Source organism: Prorops nasuta, unplaced genomic scaffold, assembly GCF_024137725.1.
Source record: "Prorops nasuta isolate Cenicafe-Biocafe unplaced genomic scaffold, Cenicafe_Pnas_1.2 PNAS00003, whole genome shotgun sequence".
NCBI lineage: Eukaryota > Metazoa > Arthropoda > Insecta > Hymenoptera > Bethylidae > Prorops > Prorops nasuta.
Window position 1 is genome coordinate 5,510,642 of NW_027116800.1, and position 23,423 is coordinate 5,534,064.

A 23,423-nucleotide genomic window follows, 5' to 3' on the forward strand; every position below is an offset into this window, starting at 1 on the left:
GAACTGTGCAGTATCTCAGTTACGCGATCATGAATTACGAGTAATCTCTATTTTGGCCAATTAAAAGTGACTAAAATCACAGGAGCCAGCGTAACTAGCTTACGTGCCACCGGAAATACTGCAGCAGGCACAATGAAGCTATTAGAGAAGATACCCTCATGCATAGTGCGTGAATTATACCCACGTTTGTACGTGTAACAAAACACACGCGTACACCCGTATAATGTTTATCGACCGCTATAAATACTTACCCTTCCCCTTTCAAAATCACTTATTGCTACTTTTCAAGCCACCTTAATTTCCACTACTTTCAATTAGGCAGCACAAAGATAAAACCTCATTTTTCAGTACAAATTTATCTTTAAATTTTGTATAGTGTATTTCTTGGTGGAAATGAAATAACGGAATTTCAAAAAATTTAATTGTTATACAAAAATCATCAATTCTGCACTAATTTAACGAATAGTCTTAGGCGAATCGGCTTTCAGGTTTGCTTACAACGAAATCAAGGATATATGGGTGAGCTTGTCAGCAGTAAGCTCGCACTGTTACCAACTTTAGTTGGCTCCTTTGAGAACGTCTTTCCGTAAAGCTTGGCTATATACGAGATTGATTATAACCCGAGATTAAGCCTCTTGTTTACATCCACAATCATGCATCATAGTGCAACAACGACCACAATCCTAGAACATAATGAAATATTACAATGCAATTTAATCAACGCACATCTCGACTATCCTTTTTATTCATTTTTCAAGTTTCAAAAAATGCAATTACTTTGTCAAAAGATTTTTATAATGAACCTTTTATCATAGTTATTACAGCACCTATACCAAGGACTGTTTCATGTAGTTGTAGGAAAAACGTTTACAGTTCACAAAAATCAAGGGTATCCTCTGCAGGCTTCAGTCGCTGAAGATTTGTGCTTTTAGTCCAGTTTTTTCGCCACGATCATCTCTTCATTTCGTCAGCTTCGACTGACATGGTCCATTTAAAAGTTTACATTACTTTTTTATATTACTCGATATTCTTAGATGGACATGAAAGTGAGAAAAAACTTTTCCATTCCTCCTACCACGTTTCTTCGCGTTGCGATACTCCTGATGAATTTTCTTCGTGCGGCAAAACTCGCCGCACCTTTACTTCAAGCCATTTACGCAACACAACAGACTTCCTTAAATTGGATTACGAATTTTATTTTATCTGTCGCATTTCTCAAGCTTCCTGCTACAGATATGAAATCGAGCCTCTCTGCATCAATCTCTGTTTGGTTAAAAAGAAAATAAGTCACGTGTGTCTTCTTCGACTTTTATAAATAAATTAATTGAAGCCATTCGTGTGTCGCGAGAGCAAAATCAAATATATTTCAACATATACATTTAAGTTTAATTGGAGCAAATTTAATTAACACACTATGATGTAGTATTATTAGAAACGTTACGATAATATTATTATCAGATTAGCATCTGTAATTCACGAAACTAGAAATTGGATAATAAAGTTTAGAGATGTCCAGACGAGATAAGGGGTAGGAATCCATGAACGTCTCCGTATAGAAGATTCGAGTAATAAACATGGGACAAGAAGCCACACGATATGGAAAACAGTGTAGCAACTAGAAGGTTGCGTAGATAGAGCAGCTTGGTGGTTAGAGTTGCACGTGGTGGCGAACACGAGAGTAGTTGCGAAACGCTAAAATCAATACGGAGTATTCTCTTTCATTCATGATTTGTACGTGATGTAACATATACGATTCATTCACGGTAGTTGAGCTATGTATTGGTCACGTGAGTAATATCCACAATCGATTCGCTGACGTGAGGAAGACAGCCTAACCTGATATTCTTTGCAGCAATTGCAAGAAGCAACAATATCTTTCTACATTTGTATTCGATGGCATTAAACGTTTATCGGTGAGAGCGCAGCTGCAATGGCCAAGCCCATCCACGTAAAGTGCATCGGATAACTGATATTTCCAAGCTGATACAACGTTTGCATCAATTCAAAAGTAAACAATAATTTGCAGTCTATATACAAGGTAGGAGAACTTTGGAAGAAGAAGACGAGAAAGAAGAGAATATAGTTGACACCGTCAGACTTTCGTGTATATTATTATGCGAGGAAAAAAAATTTATATGAACATTGTATTATCTTTGGAGAGTCACGTACAGGGCATTTGCATAGGCAAACGAGTGAAGTATAGATAATTTACTTAATCGCCCAGTTAAATAGAATGTTTCCAGTCTAAACACGTAGCAGAGAGTAAGGTTAGAGGAAACACGTGTTCTCGATGCGTACAGATAATTACATGTCAACAGTGCTCCTTCAGGGACATGTATCAGCTCCTAATCTACATTCTGCGGCTATTCACTATTTTCGACAAAGCCCTCTTTTCCCATTGACTTAATTCCTGTCCGCGTCCATTCGATCTCGAGTAATTTTATAGGAAACGCATGCCATTGCCAAAGGACCGAATCTCCCTAATCGCGCAACTCTCACCCTCGTCTCTCTGGATCCATCTAATTTTCTGAAACCTATACTCTCTCTCTCTCTCTCTCTCTCTCTCTCTCTCTCTCTCTCTCTCTTGTGACAATTTCCTCACAAAAGAACTCGACTTTGCGTAGGAATTTCAGAGGGAGTTAGTATACACTCTTATACGCGACTTTAATTTCAATTTATAGTGATTTCATTTTAGTGCAGTCAGCTGTTGATTGGATAAAGCAGTAAAAAGCGAAAGAGACGTGTCGATGGGAATAAGAAGGATGGAAAAAGGGGTAGGGGGAGGGGGAGGGAGATATGGGTCAGGGAGAATGGACCGGACGAAATATTGATCCGAGTGCTTCGCGATAGCTACCTATGCTGCACTATGCTATTGCTCTTTCTGTCTGTCTGTCTCTCCGACTCTCTTTTCAGCTTCTCCCCTCGCCACCACTTTCCTCCTTTCCTCTCTTTGCACTGCGGTTGGCAGATACTACGTGCCGGTAGAAAGCCTACCTGCGGGCACAATATAGCTTTTTCTCAGTTTCAACTGTCGTAGTTTACACAGAACATTGTTCCAAGACTCAAAACTCCAACTACACCAATATACTGCTTTCAGCTTCCACATTGAAATCGGTCGAATCGTGTCGTGCATCGCGAGATAGCAAAACTTTTCCAAAATATTGCGCTCCGGCGCGTTTAATATTTCTGTCTTCCCGATGTGGAGAAATATATCAATCTTAATATATGTTCTCGCGTCTATATAACCACATGCACATGTCGAATAATTGTTTAATCGGTATAATATATATATATATATATATATATAGAGACGGGAAGAGAGAGTATAGAGTGGACGAAACTCCAAGCGTATGGCTGGAATTTTCTAGAGCACTACTATTGGCAGGAATTCTTCTTTGAATCTGATAATTGCAGCTTGGTAGTGGTGAGGAATAGAGCGAATGAAATTTGACATTGGCGTTAATAACACATTTGGCGGTTGAGTTTCTTGAATATTCCATCAGTCTTTTGCTTATTCAAGCGTCGTCACGCATCTCTCGACTGATTCGCGCGAGACTGGAGCTTACCTACCCCCCATGGTAGAGTCTATCTAGCTTCAGCATCCCTCTCCACACTCCACAACTACGAATTGGCTGTCGCTCCTATTGTCAATTACGCCGTTGTCGCGAAAACCAAGGAAATCAATAGGCAATGACACCCAACGCGACTAACCATTAGTCGACAATGACATAGCGATCCAACGATAGCATCGCCGGGACCGCTGCTGCTCATCACTCCAGATAATATTATTTCGCAAACACGCCTTGCCCATTCTCCCCTCGCTAGCCTTATAACCATTGATTTGACAACCTCGTAATTACCCTATAAGCACCTATATGTTATTTTTAAGGGATAAACCTTCAGCCTCTCCTATATATAGCATAATAACTCACCCGGACTCTGCTTTGCAATAATAAATCTTTTCCAATCTCAAATAAGTTATATAGATATGAACTTTAATCGCACACGTTCCTTTCTCCAATAGGATTTTCCTCACATTCAGCCATATCTTTATATTTGACGTTTATTATACGAAATCCCTGCAAAATCCTTCTATAGTCGAGCAATTTCTTTGGAATTCTCATTAAGTACATCGACGAGTTATTCTACTTGGCGAAATCTCCCTTCAATCTTTCGGTATATTCTGTATAAATAGTTTATTTCGTAATTTGAATTTTGCAGCTAATCCCAAACTTTCATTATAGCCAATACTCCTGCTTCTCCAATTTCCGAAACCCTATCCAATTTGCCATACGCAAATTTCAAAGCAGCACCAAGTCGTCATTAACGGAAATGCTTTATTAACTGAAAAGTTTGTAGAAATAGGAAAATTTTAGATTTCCATTTATATGAGATGATGGTTTATTTATCGTCGATATAAATTTACCGGTTTCTTATTTAATTGGAGCTATAATGATTTACAGACGATTTGTTGTTTACGAGTGTGGAATTTCTTAGCGGAAATACGAGAGATGGAAGAAAGCAGTGGGAAACGTGAAATTTCACAGGACTATCGACAATTACCTGACACCTACTGAGTCGTCTGTCAAACAAGTGACAATCCACTCTCGGTCCACTTGCCTTTTCCACCACGCCCCACATTGCCGCCACGTACATCTGTACTGACAAAGCAATTCAGACTGGCATATTGCCATTTCAAGGTACTGCGCGATTTGAGCTACACTGCTGCAGTTACAACTCACTTATTAAAAACGATGTGTAATATATGATTAAAATGAAAGTAATTCTAAGCATTTATTTTAAGCTAAATGAAATTTTCTAATTATTATATGATAAATCCTCGTCAAATTGCATAGATTCCCCATTTTTGTCTGCTTTGATTTTCTTCTAAATTTAATTAATATTGCAGAGGATATAAACTCATACTCTTGGTAGTTTATATGCTACCGAAATTACCTTGGTACCTTTCGAGTTAGGCGGGTTATTTTGCTTCAAAATGGCGGACCATTACTGTGTAGTAACTTTATGTAGTAACTTTACGACTATTCAAATTTCAAAGCCACCTACCTATCTACGTCCTACACCTGTCGTTTAGAAATTTGGAATAAATCAGAGAGAAACGAGGTTCAGTTTGGTCGTTGAGTCAGGTATGGAGTGGACGGTTGCTCCTGTGTCTTTCAGTCCCTACATTTCCACATTCTTATTCATGTAAGTAAAAGATTGTTTAACTCACATTTTGCCCCTTTTTTCAGTGGAAATTTCATATTTTCCAAATTTTCACTACGGTCCAAGTACTTAACGACACCCTTTTTTAAAATAATCTGTTAGCTTTTTATATTTAACTTATCCAGTTACGAATAGATTCTATTCTTTCCTTATTTCTTATTGTTCAATTCTCAATTCCATTTTGAAAAATCACTCGATGCGTAACTTTCGCTATGATAAAGTTCGATCGATCATAAATACTTTTACCTTGGTTGATTATTATTATACATGTTCGAACACAGTTATCACAGTCTAATAAAATTACTCCATCAACTCTCTCTCTCTCTTTCTTTCTCTCTTTCTTTCTCTCTCTCTCTCTCTCTCTCTCTCTCTCTCTCTCTCTCTCTCTCTCTCTTAGGGTTCTCGCAGAAAATTTGACTTCGATAATATCGTTTATTTATTCCGTATTATAGTTTTGAAATAACTGTGTTGGTTATAAATCAAGCTGCTTTATAAAATAGTTTCGCGAGCTTATTTTAGCATCCTCTACTACGCAATAATTTTGTAATTCGCTTTTCAATTCACTTTTTCAGCTCAAGAATGTGAGGAGCAAGTTAAATATAGTCTCCAACATGTAACTTACAATTTAGTGCCAAGCCAATCTTAAATTACCTCGTGTACCTTCCACCAAAAAGAGAGCAAAATTGTAACAAATGTTTCGATCGTAACCCAATGGCCTTCCATAATTTGGCATCGTACCAAGTTTTCCTGAAATCACGATATTCCTCGTGATTCTGCTGCTAACGCTGTACCATCGAATTGCGTTGGTAAGGATTTTCTTTTGTTTTTCATTATTCGAAATAATTGCTTGACTGTATATAGTGGCTACGGGAATCGTCAGTACTACACAATGGTTCAGCTTGTTTACTTTTTTTTTTGCACTATTATCATGAGAACTTGAGAAAGAGCCACCGTTCGTTACGCCAAGCAAACGATTAAGTGAAAGGTTACGAGTAACCATATTTTAACTTGAATAAACATTTCCTCATTCAGATCATCCAACGGCTACGAAAAGATAGGCTTGTAATGAAAAAGTTCAGCGATTAATCATCAAAGAAGCACACTGGGGGGTGGATGCAGCTTTGATGGTGTTTCTGAACTAAGTAAACCCCGCAAGACCTACATTCAACTTTTGTAGCACCGAGTGACCAGGTGGACGGATACAAGCCAAATAACGAAGGTTGCTGAAAATTGACCGAACAATCAATTTTTAGTTGTGGAGAATCGAATCAATTACGAAGAAATAACGAATACTTTGGTGGATCATTTTAATCTGTCTTACCAATCGACTTTTATTAACTGAAAATTTATTTTCATTATATTTCTTCCCTTTTCTGAATCGAAAATGATGAAATATTCTTGCTACAATTTTATCATCTTTTTTATCGTTGTCATCTAATTTTCCATCGACCATTCAAATTCTAGACAGTTTTCCTTCATTATACCGAAGCATTTTTGTATTATCGTATTTATTCAATAAGTAGATTCTCTAGAAAAATAGTTTATTCATTTGGATTTATTCTTGAATCTATTCGTAAATATTTCGTAACGATGAAGGCACTCGTACTGGCAATTAGTAAAGGACGGAGGAGGGGAATAATTAATTGCCGACTTGTCAACTCAAGAGAATCTTCATATACGTCATTTTCACGAGTACACTCAAGATTGAATTCGATATATTTACAACAATTTGCAATTCTTTTGGGAATAGCTTTGGATTTTTTATTTGAAATTCTAACCGCTGACTGGAATTTCCTATTAGTTCGAAGCTATCATCAACTCTTCCTTTGCTAAATGGTATGAGTTTCTGATTTTATAAAATGTCAATATTAGATATACCACAATCGATGTTCTATTTACGCTAGCTAATAAACATCGGTATATCTACATATTTACATATTTATTTCATAACTGAAATTTTGATGGATAATTGTTAGAGTTTGAATAGTCTTCTAAATTCAATGGAAAAATAAATAAAAATGAGTAATTATTTTTTTAAGCATTAATAATTAACTATTAAAATGTTTTATATAGTTAACTTAATTTTTATACATTATTAAGTAACTTTCAATTCTTTTAAGCAATTGACTTATTACAAAAAATATACACATAATAAGACTAAAATTATAATAATTTTAAGACTTTTATTAATACTTAAAAAAAAATTACGTAATCATTTTTTTATTTAATCAATCTGACATAAAATTTTCAACGTTAGCATTTCCGAGGTAACGTAATTTGTTTGGCAGTAAAAAAAGTGAGACAATGTATATTTCAAACAGACTAAAATATAAGTAACAACTTTTGTTTTAATCAATACCGTGCGTTAGATGTAAATTAATTAATATGTTTAATGTATGCAATTTTTTTAAGAACGTACATAGCTTAGATAATCATAGGAAAAATTCGAGGTGGGAGATCACCGTTAGACGAATCTGTGGCTTTCAAATGGGTTTGAATGTTATGAGCACATGAATTAACATTGTTGAGAGAATGTTTTTGGTTGAGTTAATACAGTATCTGAAGAGAATTATGAGCAATACCGCTATATTATAGAAATTCAATTATTAAAACATGCTATCGATACGTATGCTTATTAATATTTATATTACATTATAAATAAATTATGCGCATAATGATATAAGACCGAAAATACGAAAAATCCATGGATTATTGAAAATAAAATTAGCGATGATTTATAAGATGCTGTAAATTAAATAAGTTAAAAAATATATGAATTTCAAATATTCCGTTGTTTATCTTTATTCACCAAAAATAAACTTGAGAATTTCGTGATATTTCAATCATTCAATATTATAAGTCCTATGTCAGTTTCCAATTGGAGTTCTTAATTTATGCGATCCCTAAAAGTTATACATATACGTATTTGTATACGTCTTATGTCTTTTCTTTCCAAAATAATTAACTGTTTTGATTTACATGAAAGCGATTATACTGTATTGATTGTGTAAACCTGAATATGTCTTAACGAGTTAAACCTTATTGAAAGATTATTGTCTATGGTATAATAATCAGACTGTAATCCCTCAGTAACACAGATTAGGAGTTAAATAATGGCATTACATAAGACGTGCAAGAAATTAAAATAATATTATAAATCATTGTTAAAACTATATTAACAAAAAATATAGTAGAATTTTTGTTACAAAAATAATATGATTTTATGTTTGAAACAAGATTTTATACTGCAACAACCAGTCATAGTAGGCTGACGACTGGTTCTACCAACACTAATCAACTAAAGTTGGGGTCATTTGACTTTTTATGTAGGATCCGACAGTGTGATGAATTTTAAACAATATATTTTTCGTTTATTTTATAATTGCATAATTTTCTATACAAATTTAATTCATTCTTATCATTGTATTTTCTCCTCATGCGGGGTCTGCCGCTTAAAATAATCCAAACCGTGGAAATAAAATTCTGCTTATCATCGTTACTATGAGAGATATCATTTTTTTATGGGAGACCTTTTTGTGGGCGTTTTTCGATTTTCACTTGTTACAATTATCAAAGGTAGCAGAAATTTACGCGTCCATGATCTGGGTCATTTTAAGTGTTACACCCTGTATTTTAATATAAAGTATAATACGAAAATGCCTCCACCGCTCATATTTATTTCAAAATTCAATTATTATCCGCGCGTCACAATAGGCCAATAGCATGACTCTTCCAAACTACAACAACATTACCAGTCTAGATGAGTTTCATTATACATGCTCATCATATTTGTTTTCAGCGATTGGTATTCCCCCCCCCCCCCTACTTAAGAACTGGTTACCTAATTATAGTAGGTCGAACCGGGGCCCTAGGTGAGAACATAAGCTATATACAGATATTGTCAAATTACTGAAATTGAACTACTCGACGTATTTCATGCTTAAATTCAAATAAACTGTTCGTTATAAGGAGTTCAACATAATAAATTAAAACCTCCACTATATTTATTTAATCGTTTTCTTACATTATGTGGGAGCAAAAGATTTATGCAAATATTATTAAATCGTTTGAATGAAACAAGAGAACTTTTGGAAAATTCACTTGGATATTAAACGGTCAGAAATAAGGTCACGAAAACAGGTTAGTAAATAATGACATTTCACTGAACAGTATATCAAGCAGTGTTGATTTTTAAAACATGAAATTTTAAATAAACCTACTCTATATATTATAGAGCTATTCTTTGTCGAATCACACAGATTTCGCAGTTTTTATCTTACGAGAGTGTTGGATTTTTAATGTATCGTAGAGGACGTAGTTCCAAGTAATCGGGTCTGTCAAAAGTTTTAAAGTTGTTAAACAGATCTACTATACTAAAATAAAATACATGAATATTTCTAGAAATAAATGTTAAAAAATATTGTGTATGTGTGTACGTGTTTTTGGTTCTTTTAAATTTTTATCAAATAGCAATATTGGTTTAATATTAAGTGAAGTGTTGAAGGACATGCGAAGGTAATATTGAATCGTTTAAACGCGAGGATCCATATTTTGTTAATTAATTCTGGTAGCTTATCTCAAAAGCTTTTAAAAATATTATATTAATATAACTTTTAATTTGCGGGCGTTTACGCGATATTTGGATTTCCAATTAGAGATGGGTGAACGAGTAAAGATGTATGCGTGCATAACGGTTGCTGCGCACACCGCTTTAATCAAATCCACACATGTACAGTTACAAATCAAAATTCCTCGCCTTAAATGCCTGATTGAAATGTTGGTACAGTGCTTTGGGTAGTTTGTGAGGTCAACTAATAGAACGTGTTATCAAAAATGGATTACCGCTTTAAGAAAATTCAATACAACCATCAAATGCTTTTGGAAATTCAACCCAAGATGTTGAGTCAACATTAACATCAAATAGATTTCGAAATTTTGTATAAAATAAGGAGTATTTAGGTGTTCTGTTATAGTTACAATATATCCTGTAGATACTAGAAATTGCTGTATATCAGCACAATTATAGGATTATTTTGAACTTAAAATATACTCATGTGATTGGAATTGTGTTCTCTGCGATATATTAAAATTGAAACCAGTAGCAGAAAGAATTGGCTCGATTTGCTGTTAAAAAGTACCATTTTTCTTGTTAAAAGTTAATTTATGGATGCAGTCGATCTTCACTTTGGTGATTTTTGAACTTTTAAGCAAATAGGCAATATATTCTAGAGCTACTCAAGTATCGTTTCGACTAAGAAAAATCCATGCATCAACAAAATAGCACCGAAAGCTCCAACGTCAACCATCAGGAGTATAGTAACCTCGATGATTGTACAAAACAATCAGTTTTTGGCGAAGAAATCTCGTTTGATACATCAACATTGAGGAATCGGAATGGCAACACCAATGAAAATCGCCAAGATACCACCGAAAGTCCTAGTATCAACTTTGAAACGAAAAATAGTCTCGATGATGACGTAAAGTCTACTATGCATGATAAACATTTTGTCAATCCTTCCATAAAGGAGAAGCAGAATGTCGAGAGCGAGAAAAATGAAGAAGATGTCGCCAAATGTTCCAATTTGGACTTTGAGGGAAACGATAACCTCGATGATTGCACAAAACAATCAGTTTTTGGCGAAGAAATCTTTTTTGATCCATCAACAATGGGGAACCAGAATTGCGACATCAATGAAAATCGCCAAGGTACAACCGAAAGTCCTAGTATCCACCTTGAAACGAAAAATAATCTCGATGATGACGCAAAGTCTACTTTGCATGAAAAACATTTTGTCGATCTATCCATAAAGGAGAAGCAGGATGTTGAGAGCGAGAAAAATCAACAAGATGCCGCCAAAAGTTGCAGTTCTGACTTTGAGGCAAACAGTAACCTTTATGATCCAATCAAAACTTTTTTGAAGAAACAATATTTTGTTGATCCCGTAATAACGGAAAAGGGAAATTTCGAGGCTGATGAAAATTCCAATGCTAAAGACGAAGCGCTTGCCAATGACAGTTTGAACCGATTCAGATCGGTCTTGGAATCAGAACTCACGAAGGAAAAGAATGCTATCAGCCGTAGTCCTGATTTGCAAGATTTCGTGAGAAGTTTAGACAGATTGGAACCGATTACGCCTATGGAATTTGTGGATACTTGGCTTTTGACACAAGAAACTGATTCCATCGATGAAATAGAATCGTCGATTAAACAAAGTAGCAACAATGTGCAGTGTACAATGGCAGAACTAGACAAGAAAATAAATTTGAGAAAATTATCCAATTCATCTATCCAACCAAATGGTGACAATGATGAAGTTAGTCCCACACCCATCAGGCATTCTAAATCGACCGGTACGATTGAAACGATAGGATAATAACTTGTTAATTTTATAGAATTGAAAATCTCCAAATTTGTCATTCTTAATTCAAGGGAGCATAGTATCCAACACAGTGGCGAAATTTATTACATTGCTTGAAAAAAGGCAGAAAAATGATCGGGTACAAGAAAAATGTCCAATGGAAACCAGCAGCTGTACATCAACAAGTACTACAAATTCAGCCTCGGATATGTCCTCAAACTCGCAAGGTTCGCTCTCGAAAACGCCTACAGACAGTGGTAAATTATAAATTAATAAATGTCATTATCATAGTGTACACGATCCCATATATGCAGAAACTAAATAAAGAACCATAAATAATTGCATTTTTAGCTTCTTCGTATAATTTTTCATATCCTTCAAGGCTGCCAAAATTCTTACTGGATCAGAGGGTAGAAAGCGTTAAACAAAATTCATTGTTTCAGAGAAGATCCTGTCCAGGTAAATCCTAATTGTACGCCAGTAATTATATATACCTTTGAAAACTAAGATCATTACGAAGAGTTTCACCGGCAAATTAAATTCTCGACTTGTGTATTTCTTCGCCAGTGCCAATTGGCATTCGCGTTAGTTTGCAGAAGAAAAATTCTGCGTGCCGAAAGATAACCCAGTTTGCGTTGGTATTATCAAGATAAGACCCAGCTAATGAGAGATTAATATTTTCTTAACAGATGTATGCATAATATTAATTGAGTCGACATGCGGTAATCTGCATATTGCAGAGATACCACTGTATCAATAATTGTTTTGTACGAATCGCTTTCGCGATCGAGAAGTGATTCAGCGAAGCCTCGCAAGAATCCTGAGAGAAATCGTGACATGTTTTCTTGACGAATTACTTGAATAATAATAGCAGTAATAATAATAATAATAATTGTTAAACTCTTTGACAGGTGTCCCCTTCCCACCGTCGCACAAACTGACAGTGTCAGAGGTCTTCGACACACATACGGGTCGACCGCGGCCGGATATCCTGAAGGAGCACTTTAAACTCGAAGGAAGGATCGACGAGGCTGCGGCCCTTCGTATTCTCAATGATGGAGCTGCACTCCTACGTTCCGAGAATACCATGATCGACATTGAAGCCCCGGTCACAAGTGAGTAACGTGAAATCCTACAATTTTATCGTCTTCCTTTGTACCTTTCGAGAATCGAATCGAATCGACCTGATGACGAAAAAGGTAAAAGACGCTTTACCTCGCGTGGAAAGCCATGCAAACTAATAATGATTTATAACGATCTGCGAGTGTCGGACTTTGGCATCCGCAGCGAGTGTCCATATACTATCGGAGCGCGTTGAAAGCGATGCAGCCACTCCAGCCATTCGTGTTCGGCATAGTTGTTGTTGAGAAAGTTTTCGAGCTTGTCCGAGCGGTTGAAATGTTAGCACATATCCACCACGTGAGCAATCTTGTCCTGTCGTGAAGTTTGCCGGTAGCGATTAGACGTTGGCAAACCTGGCAAAGCACGAGGAAACTGGATCCACTCGACTGAGAATTTAGACACTCACGCTACTTTCCGCCTCGCTCTAGCTAGACAGGCTAGTTAACTTCAACTGCGCCCTCCCGGTTTATCTCACCAAGCGTACTAATAATTCAACTTCCAAGAATCTACCGCGGAAATCCATTAATCACGCGAATGATAGCGCTCAACCGACTCACTCTAAACAAATTAAGACACGCTTGTTTACCAAAAATCATCATAAATTTATCAAGCGAATATTTGCTCCAAGGGACAGAGTCGCGAGACTGAACATTACTCTAAAGCGAGAAGGGAATCTCTTCATCTTCTCCAATGATTTTCGTGTTGCGTAAGAGTTAGGCGATTTTGTGGAAATCGTGGGAAATTCTCCCTGCGTCTTGATCTTGCAGTAGTACACTTCTGTTATTAGCGTCGGGTCTTTATGCCTGTTTATATATAGACATATAGAGTGGATTCGGTCAGTGAGAGAAAAGTGCAAGTATACATATACATGATGCTTGCGTAAAAGAACGTGTCGAGAAGCAAGAAAAACCGACAAGCAAGTGTATAGCAATGTATAGTACTCGCCTCGTCACCACTCCCAATTCGCTTTTACGCTCTGACAATTCTATAATGGAGTTTTCCTTCCTTCTCTACAATTTTCTTTATTTATATCCCTACTTTCCTCATCCACCTGCAGTTTTTCTAATGTTTTCCCTCAAACTGATAGAACTGTAACTATATAGTACTCTACTACTTCCGTTTTCAAATATTTTCTCATAATATTTCTTCTAGCTTTTCCCTTGACATTTATCCTAACAATTTTTAACTAGATTCAGCCATATCTGGAGCAGCCCACTGCACAGTGCATGTAACCTGTAAAGTTTGCAAAACGGCAATTTACTGCTTTCCATGCGGTTATCCTACGATTTCGTTGATCCAGCTAGAATTCATCTTAACGAGATTATTCGTTAGCTCCAAAATCTTGTTCAAAATTAATTGCAGTTTGCTCACTGCTCTTCTCCTGCAGCGATTTTTGCCCAAAAAGCACTCTGCGAACTTTTGAGGGTTGCGAATTTCTTAATGTAACGCGTTTACTCTTTAAATACAGCTTTAACCGTTGAATTGTTAATCGTTCGATTATCGAATGCCTATAATTTGATCCAGGACTCTTCTTTGATAATAATAATGCCAAGATAATTGGGAGAGTCAAGGTACTTTCCATCGAGGGGTTTCGTGTTTCTGGCTTAGTGGCCTGGTCTCATTGCGACTGTGAATTAGCAGATAATGTTAGCATACCTCGGACATACAATGGCGCCATTGATCAGAGATTCCATATTTCGAGGGTAATGGAATGTGTGGCTTCCATCTGCTCTATGGATGCTCTTATGAAGCGTACAGGCTGTACATCTCCATTTTGTCAGACTCGTCTCTCTCCACCCCGGCCTTAAATAATCTTAAATCCTCCGACATTTGTTGCATTTGACGAGGTAAGTGCAGTGACATCCAATAAAATCACAGTAGAACTTGTAAATGATGATTGACATATATGGGAGGTTTGATCGTTTCATCGATCAAATTTAATTGGATAATTGACACGTTTCATGAGATATTTTTATAGCTCTGCTATTAAAGTGAATTGGAAATTCGAGGGACGCCGATGAACCTCGACTATAGATGTAAGCTTTCGAGACGATCAAACTTTCGGCTGAAAACACTTGACTCTGGAGCTACGACGTTACCTAAGCATTGCGCAAGATCCTTTGCTGGTTGGTGCAAGGATTCCTGCTTTGCATCTATCCAGGACGATTCAAGCGGGTGCTCCTCCATACTCTTCGAGGACTGTTATTTCAAGAGTATTGCAGTCTTCCATAACGACATCAACGTCTTTCTTTAGAAATAGCAAAGTGGCCGGAAGTGTATACTCTGGCGTTTCACCAACTTTTTAAGGAAGAACGAGACTGACAGTTTTTCGAGGAAGAGTTTATACCGATTCCCATCCGCTCTGTTATCTCAAGCTATTTGGCCACTTTGGAGAGAAGCATAAGCAACTGTTTCTAAAACTGCGTCTTATATTAATTCCTTCCTTCGTCTCATCGATTTACGCAAGCACAGAGACGTTTTAATTATTCAAACCTGGCACACGATATTCCATCGAAAATTCTAATTCTCGCTTGTCCCACAATCCAACCCTCGTCACTTTCACGTTCGTCAATTTAGTTTGTCCATCGGAACGTTCCGGGATTACACCTTATCATGGAAACTGGAATATATGTGGGACCTCGAATAATAATAATAGGAAATTGAGCCAGGGGCGGGTAAATAAGAGTTTCGCTCGTATAAATGCGCAAGTGGGAAGGTGGAATTCCAGTGGAAAGGCCAGGAAGGCTTCATCCCGTTTTTATCGGTACCTTCGTGAAACGCTCGCGTCAATTGCACGGTTGGGTAGATACAATGGATAGGATACCTAGCGAGGAAGAGAAGGGCGCGAGGCTGGTGATACCACGCGCGCTTGCCCTGCCTCGTTTATCCCGTGGGACGCGAATAACGTTTCAAGGAGAATCCTGATATCGCTGCTAGAGAGAAAGGGCAGATGGGAAGGGGGGTGAGAAAAAATGGAGCTACAGAGAGAGAGAGAGAGAGAGATAAACGATCCAACACACAACGAACCCTCTGTGTGTGCACCATTTTCCTCCATTCACCCGCGCAATAAACTATATATATTCGCCGGACCATCCGAGTGCAAACCCATTTGTCCTCTCGCTACATAAACCATCCAACACTGCCCATTCCTCAAAATGAAATTCCTCTTTTCCCGCGCCCCTCCCCCTCGCGCTATCTCTCTCGGTTCTATACCTTATCCTCTCCATCCTTCTCTCTCTCTCTCTCTCTCTCTCTCGCTCAAGGCAAGCCGTCAATGCCTCTGGGAATCGGATCAATAAAATTTCAAATCAACGATAAATTGTGAAACGTGTCTTGACTCTTTTTTCTACATTGAATTTCTGCAATAAGAATGGGTAATGTCGCTTCCGATAGAGCATATAGAAAGGATGTCGAATGTGGAGGAGGCAGTGCAGAGAGGACGAGATCTCTGAAATGGCTAGCTAATTGGGGATCTCTGAGTGCTTGGTGTATATAGGTGAGCCGATTATGGACTGTAAGAAGATTTCCCCGTTGCCATCGATGTCTCCAAACCGTAACGAGCTGCGTGTGCCACTTGAAAGGACACTCACGTCCACGGACGCTGAAGATTTTAATAGCCGTAGACTCCAAGCGAAACAACGACTTCCTCGAGTTCCTCGACTGGCCAACCCTCTTCCCCCCACCTCCTCATGGTATCCATTATCCTATCTTATTCCGGTCAACGCCCACTCGTTAACAGTTCCCCCCCCCCCCTTCCCCTCCCTCCTCCTCCTCCTCCTCCTCCTCCTTCTCCTCTTCCACACCTCTTTCTTCTTCAACCCCTGATACACCTCACCATCGCAAACGATAGCTCTCTCCTCCAACGGAACCATCCCGAAGGACCTCTCTGGATCTCCTCCTCAAAACCACCCTGCAAATCAACAAGTTTTCTCATTTCTCCTTTTCTTCCGAACAAACCTACATGAGCCTTGTTACATATTCAATATAGTATATTTCTCGTGGAAACACGATCTTTATGGAAATTGAAAATTTATCGAGGAATAAAAAGGTTTTTGGCTATTGGATCAGGGAGCTTTTTTTCTGGGGAATTGAATATTTTTAAAGGGAATATGACGTTTATGGGAATCAGGGGAATCCGAAGGTTTCTTTTTAATGCTGATTATGAGAATAATTTGGTTTTCCAATCGCGTGGTATCGGGTAATGTGGATTTGGTATAAGGACGGCAGTGGTAGGTAGTTGGTATGCAAGCACCGAACGCTCGGCTTGAATAAGACGATTGGAGTTTGCGATCGAGCTGGCGATTTAATTTGATTCAAATCGCTTAAGTTAAATGAGGACTTTCTTTGAGGAGGATTGCGTGTCCCATTCTCAACTTTGCAGACACACAGAAAAGAGAAATCCTAATGACTTCTCATTTTTCCTTTATTCTATTTTTTACTTTGTATCCTTACTTCGTGCTCGACTTTTAACCATTCTTTCCTCTTTCATGACTTTATCGTTCGGCTTTCTTATGTATTTTCAATTCCCATAGAGTTTACTCTTTTCCGCTCTTTCGTTTTTGAAAGTCAATTCTGCGAGTCGGCAAAGACGCTGCTTGACAGGATGATCGACTTATCACCATAGTTGTTTGTGTGCGTATATGTGCGTGTAGCTGAGTAACGAGGGATGACGGATAAAGATGCATGCGCACTCTGTAGAATGAAAGATGTCCTTCCAACCTTTGCTTTAATCAAAAGACCTTCTTCGTGAAAGTCGATTCTAAGATAGAAATTCTTGCCCCAGAAAAAATTTAATCGACCTCGACAATGATTTACCGAAAATTATTGATAAGGTAAACATTGTTTTTCTAATTAGAAGAAATATTATCGGTCCATCTTTTGCGCTTATTTTTCACAATAAATCCTGAAAGTTTGTTGAGATCACGTGAATTAATAATGCAATGATTCTGCTGTTAAAAATTGAATGTGTGGATAAAGGACTAAAGTAAAGTCGAGTATCTGTTTTAAAAAATTCATTTCTAGAAATACCTTAGATGTAGCACAGTTTGATTTAGCGTCGGGGGAAGATAGAAGGGTTTGTGGAGAACGATTGAGAATTGGGTCACTTCGGTCTGTAGGGTGTTGCAAGAGAGAGAGAGAGAGAGAGAGGGCTAGGAGGTAAATTCCCATAAGTTCAGCAGGATCAACGAGACCCGGATAAGTGCAAGCTACAAAATAACGTCATATCTCAGCTTAGCAGAGTATCCACCAATTTTCAGCACTTGATTAACCCGGTTAAATCATATACCAAGTTACCAAATATGATCGAGTCAAAATTGTAAAAGGAAAGATCAGCAGTCGAGGCAAGGGATGATATCTTTAAAAATATAATAAAACTAGAAACTCGTATGATATGTGGAGCAAGAACATTTATTTAAAAATCCTTCGATATATCCTACAAATAAATGTACTATATATATAAAATTAAATTAAATACTAGATTGAAATTGTCACTAAAATTTCGTACAGCAAAATCATTTGCAATATACAAATCGAGTCGAATTAACTTTTCAGTCGTTGCAATGAAATTTTGTCCTTTCGTATTCATATCTCATTATACTTACGTCACGGATTAAATATAGTGCAAGCAAGGGGAATAAAACAAGAGATTTACGATTCTAGCATCGACTATATGTTAGATTATCGTTGGCTTGTTCCACGTGGAGAAAGGTTAGAGAAAAGGATATCAATGATGGGGGAAAAGGGGCGGAAAGAATCAAAGCATGCATGTGACTGGAACGCAAGGTTCCTTGGGCTGGCAAGTTAAATTCAGCGGAGCGAGAAGCTGAAATTATTACATACTAAACGTCCACCACAGAATGTGCTAAACGTTAAGCCCTGTGACCGTCGGCGTCCACCGTTAATATTTAACGGGTTCGCTATAAAAGGCACAGGCACAGTCATCTTTACTGCTAGGAGAATCACGAAAAGCAGCAACATCGTTAGCTCGATATATCTCTTCGCCAATGTAACTTTCTGCTACTTTACTCCATTAATTACACGCACACATTCGATTAATATTTATTCGAATTAATTTTTTCATCATTTCTTAGAGAATCTTGTAGAAAATGCCATCGGTTAAATAGAGACTTCTCTCTCGTAGAAATTTATTTACCCGTGTAAAACTGGACTCTTTTGTATTATCGATCGCGAACAGATTTTATCTATTTTCAAGACCACACCTCGCTCGTGAAACCAAAGAAAATCAATGAACATTCGTATATCCATACTGATAACTACATGCGCGTGTTAAGCTATTTGTAAACATATTAGATGCTCTCGTAGTTTTTATTTTTGTATCGCACTGACCTACCGTAGTTAGCCCACGCAAAATATATAAACCCTGCATGCTAATAGCAAATAATAACTATTTATTGTGTTCGAGTGTGGTTTCTGTTTTTTTACTAAAGCTGAGGCAACTGTATAATAATTTAGATGTTTAGAATAATGCTGCAGTGAACCTTTCGTAAAATCTTGGACTACTCGGAGGGATCCATTGATTTGCAACGTTATTTGAATAAACGGTTAAATTATATATATTTTCCTGAAATTTAGTAAAATCAACAAAGTAGTCTTTTACCGGAGCATCAAATAATTATCGACTTGAATTATACTTGACTCTCAATGTCACTATAAAACTTAGCTTCTTTTGTAAATAAATGTTTCAACCCATTCTTAACTTTTTTATTTACCTTTCGCGCATTCTTCCCTTTACTACTGTATCTCTGAATTAACGTTTCAAGTCAATTAAAAAATTCGTATAGATTAATGCGAGTTCAAAGGCAAGAATAGTTAAGCTATATCGAAGTGGAACGATAGAAATCGAACGTTAGGAAGGAATCGAGAAAAAATCAGATTCGTGAAACGAAAATAGTTTGCTTGGCCGCGAATGTTGGCACGAGAATCACATATTTGCCACTGCTGTCAGTGCAGCGGTATGCTAGCATAAAATTAATACCACCCGCAATTTCCTTGAGATGTTTGCTAATATTTTCTTTGAAACGGAGTATGTCTTGCAGCATGCAACATGCTTTTTGAAGGGAAAAAAAGTAAATAGATATAAAGAGCCTGTATAAAGAGAGATGTGAAATTATAATGATGAACAAAATCAATTTTAAATTTATTTTATATTAAATCCGAGAGGGATTTAAAGTTCATCGTAGAAAAGTTATTTTGATTAATCAATTTTTACGATTATGGGTTTACTATTGGAATTTAAGAAATGTGAAGACGAGATGGTTTTGAAAGCTGGGGGTGGGGTGGGTGGAGGGGGAGATGAAAAGAGTGTGTAGTTGTGAGAGAAGGGGAGGGGGATGAGTCTGCGAATTGGATTGGCATTGAATGAGACTGTACTAAAAGTCGATGGCATATTGCCAATATGGTGACTTCTGAGATAGACTTCTGTACGCTGCAAGCTATCGGGATACCAGTTTCCGGACCAGTCGGGTCAATAGACATGGAAGGAGAAAGGGCAAAGTATATACGAGTTGTTAAGAAGTAAAGAGGGAAAAACAGATCCACCCCGCTCCATTTTTTGTACCGTATAGGTGTCAGGGTGATGAGAAAAAGAGTCCATCAAGATGACAAATTTTTATGACAAGTATCACCTCCAACATCTTCGAGCCCTCTCTGCCTAAATTGTCTGGAAGAAATTTAACACGAAACTTCTTTACTGTTATTCGTCGTACTCCGTGCTTCCTTACGACAGATTCTCTTTCATGCTAACTGTGTCGTCGATTGAATTCGTCAATAATCAAGTTAAAAATTAAACAATTTTATTTTTAATTCCAGCCCTGCTGTGCTTCTCTCGAAAGCTCCTAAAAAATTTTTACTTGCAATCCTACGGACAGTGTAAAGCCTTGGTAGCTTTATTATAGCCCGCAGTTTCGGTCAAAAAGTAATCTTATTCGATAGTTTTTATAAATTGAACGTAGCAGGAAATGGGGTAGCTTTGCGCGAGTGCGTCTTAAAACCTAAAGATGCGGTGTAAGATTCCGGAAGTCCTGAACAAGTTTAGGCCCGAGCTTAGAGTTTCGATTGTGATAATGAAGATTTTGATGAGGCCTAATTATTCGTTGAGATGGATCAGTATTTTTCGTGAGCACACCCGTTAGAATTGTTATCTGGCGAGCTGATATCTGGTGAAACAGGTGGGTATATGTATGTATATACATATAATATACATAGCAAATGCACATGCAGCCTCGCGTGTCGACCCTGGCGAACGTAACGCGGTCTGGCATAAAAAAAGGAGGAAAAAAGTAAATTATCGCTGCAACAAGACGTCCGGGCCCTTGCATTATCAGCAGCCACGAAGGAGCTGTCAGGATCGTTGAAAATATTGCACCGTGCGTGAAAGGATTTGCCAGGGGATAACATCGATCGAACGCGGTCGACTCATTCTTTTTTCTAAAACTAACAACTACCTTTTGCCTCTTCATCTCCTTTTTTTCTTCATTAACAATTGATAAGAAGTCGCATCACGTCAGCTCCCTCACCCACGTGGGATTTATTAATTACAACCCCCGGCAATCTAGCGCTCCGGCTTTTACAGATTTCACTCGTAGCAATTATCAGCCTCTTTTTTCTATAAGAAAACATTTTTCTTCTTCCAACTTAATTGTTTCGTTCGTTGCATATTGTTTAAATAACCATGTTAATCGGAAATATCTATTTTCAAACCGAATTTATACACATTTTTGGGAAGAATTACTGAATGCATGGATAAAATGATTGATTTTTCTTTTTAATATATATATAAATCCCACGAGCATGCGTCTAATTTTTTTTTATCGAAGAGAAAATGCAGAAAATCGCGTAATTTTCCGACGGTCTCTCTTAAGCGAAAAGAGAGCCCGTTTTCAAGCGCAACGCGTTTCAAGCAAAAAATCAAGTAATTTCATCTCGAGGATGCTTTATTAAGTCCCTCTAGGTGGCTCCAAAACGACTTCTGCTTGCTATATATTACAGCAGCGAGTATTTCACTAATTCTTGCATGCTTTTAAAGCTGCCGCATTGACAGGTTCTCCTAACTTTATATGCAGATGTTATTTAAGCGAAACGATAAAAGACCAATCAATGCTTTTGGATAAAGCAAGTAGACAAGTACCCTGCAATTGGAGCTTTAATAAAATTAATAGCTTGCCTCGTTTAGCTCAAAATTTTTTTCAATTATAATTAATAATTAAATAAGGACAGAATTGCTTCTTGGAAAATTGTGAAAAACGGGACAGTTGAAAATTTGGTAGGCTCGTAAAAAATAAGAGGGATCATCTCCTAAACGAAAAAAATCGAGAAAGTCACAGAGAGCGAAACAATAACAAATTGTTACTTTAGGTTGCTCACCCCCCTCCCCCCCCAAGATTCGTACCAAGTTTTATATGATTCTTCACGCAAATTGTCTATATATATACGATCTACGAAGAACAAATAGTAATCAGAGATATAGTCGAGTGTAAGATAAGAGATAAAGTATTTTCTTTTCATCTTCTAGTAATTATAAAAAAAAAATACATTCTATCTTGTATTTTCAAGTGGATAATAATTACTAACAAGATAATTGGGTAAGTGACCGGCAAATATCTCGAGCTGATTAGCTTCACAATTACGCGCATTAATTATTTTAACATAATTTGAATGAAGCAAAAGCATCAGAAACTCACGAATACTTCGTTAATTAATTGACATACTTGCAGAATATTCAATTCCGTTTTCCGTAAACTCATCCGAAACTGTAGAGCAATATCAGGGAACTAGTACTTTGGTGGTAGTTCGATAATTTTCGTTTGGCGCAAACGCACGTGGTCACGGGTACAACACACAAGCACAACATCGCAATTCACATACGTACAAAGGTTAGAGGTTAAAAGGTACCCTTGAGTGCTCCAACTAAGTTTTCATGGAGATGCCAGTGCCTGAATTACCCTTGACACGAGAAAATTCTTTTCTCTTCTTTTTAAGCAGTACTCGCATCTCCCCCTCCTTATCACGTATTTGCATAATATATCATGTAATTTCAATATCATCCAATTAACGGACCATGCAAATTAGTCCAATTCAGGAAATTCACTCGTGTCCTTAAAAAAAATACATTGAACTCACTGAAACTTCTGACGCGTATGAAGATTGATTACATTAAATTGACTGGTAATATTTTGCAGTTACAATTAGTCGAAGCTTATTCGCAAAACTCATTAATGATAATTTATGTAATGAGCTATCAAGCTCCAGAGCTCTCCATATGAAAACTTTAACGAATTTTTCTGACATCGATTTGTTAGTTTTTTTCACCAAACTGTAGTTTTCCCCGATATTTAATTAATTTACTCTTCAGAAGGTAAATGGGAGGTTGGAGGAAAAATAGCCGGAGGCAAGCAGCCTTGCTCAAATATCCTGCGATCCGATATTGAGTTGACAAATGTTTTCTAATATATCAGCATGCGGCTTTTTCCCCATTATCATACGATTCTATCTTGCACGCGTGCAAGATTGCAGCCCAATTTATTTTAAACCTCCTCCTATGTTCGCCGACTCCCTTGAAAAGTATTAAGATCGGTATACAAACTCATCTATCTTGATCTCCCTATCTCAACAATTTCTTTTATATGTTCCAATCGCAATTTCTCTGTAAGAACGTATCGAGAGGGATACCTTCTCTTCACGATTCGTCCTTACGAC

General features: G+C 37.2%; 1 protein-coding gene and 1 long non-coding RNA gene across 7 annotated transcripts in view; both read left to right on the forward strand.

Annotated features, from left to right (window-relative positions):
- Positions 1–4,685: 4,685 nt before the first annotated feature.
- On the forward strand, positions 4,686–8,012 carry LOC136786094 (uncharacterized). The gene is made up of 4 exons (XR_010824749.1): positions 4,686–4,700; positions 5,060–5,208; positions 5,799–6,032; positions 6,259–8,012. It is a non-coding gene; the product is annotated as an uncharacterized lncRNA (long non-coding RNA).
- Positions 8,013–9,094: 1,082 nt separating this feature from the next.
- Positions 9,095–23,423, forward strand: part of LOC136786052 (serine/threonine-protein phosphatase 2B catalytic subunit 2-like) — a 69,803-nt gene continuing 55,474 nt past the window's right edge. For 4 of the 6 annotated variants that reach the window (XM_066747523.1, XM_066747526.1, XM_066747527.1 and 1 more), the window contains exons 1-5: positions 9,095–9,366; positions 10,456–11,577; positions 11,657–11,842; positions 11,937–12,044; positions 12,497–12,700. In XM_066747523.1, coding sequence (XP_066603620.1) covers positions 10,491–11,577; positions 11,657–11,842; positions 11,937–12,044; positions 12,497–12,700 — 1,585 coding nt within the window. In that variant the 5' untranslated portion in view covers positions 9,095–9,366; positions 10,456–10,490. Of the gene's footprint in view, positions 9,367–10,434; positions 11,578–11,656; positions 11,843–11,936; positions 12,045–12,496; positions 12,701–23,423 lie in introns of all 6 variants that reach the window. The other 2 variants (XM_066747524.1, XM_066747525.1) reach the window with 2 other exon arrangements.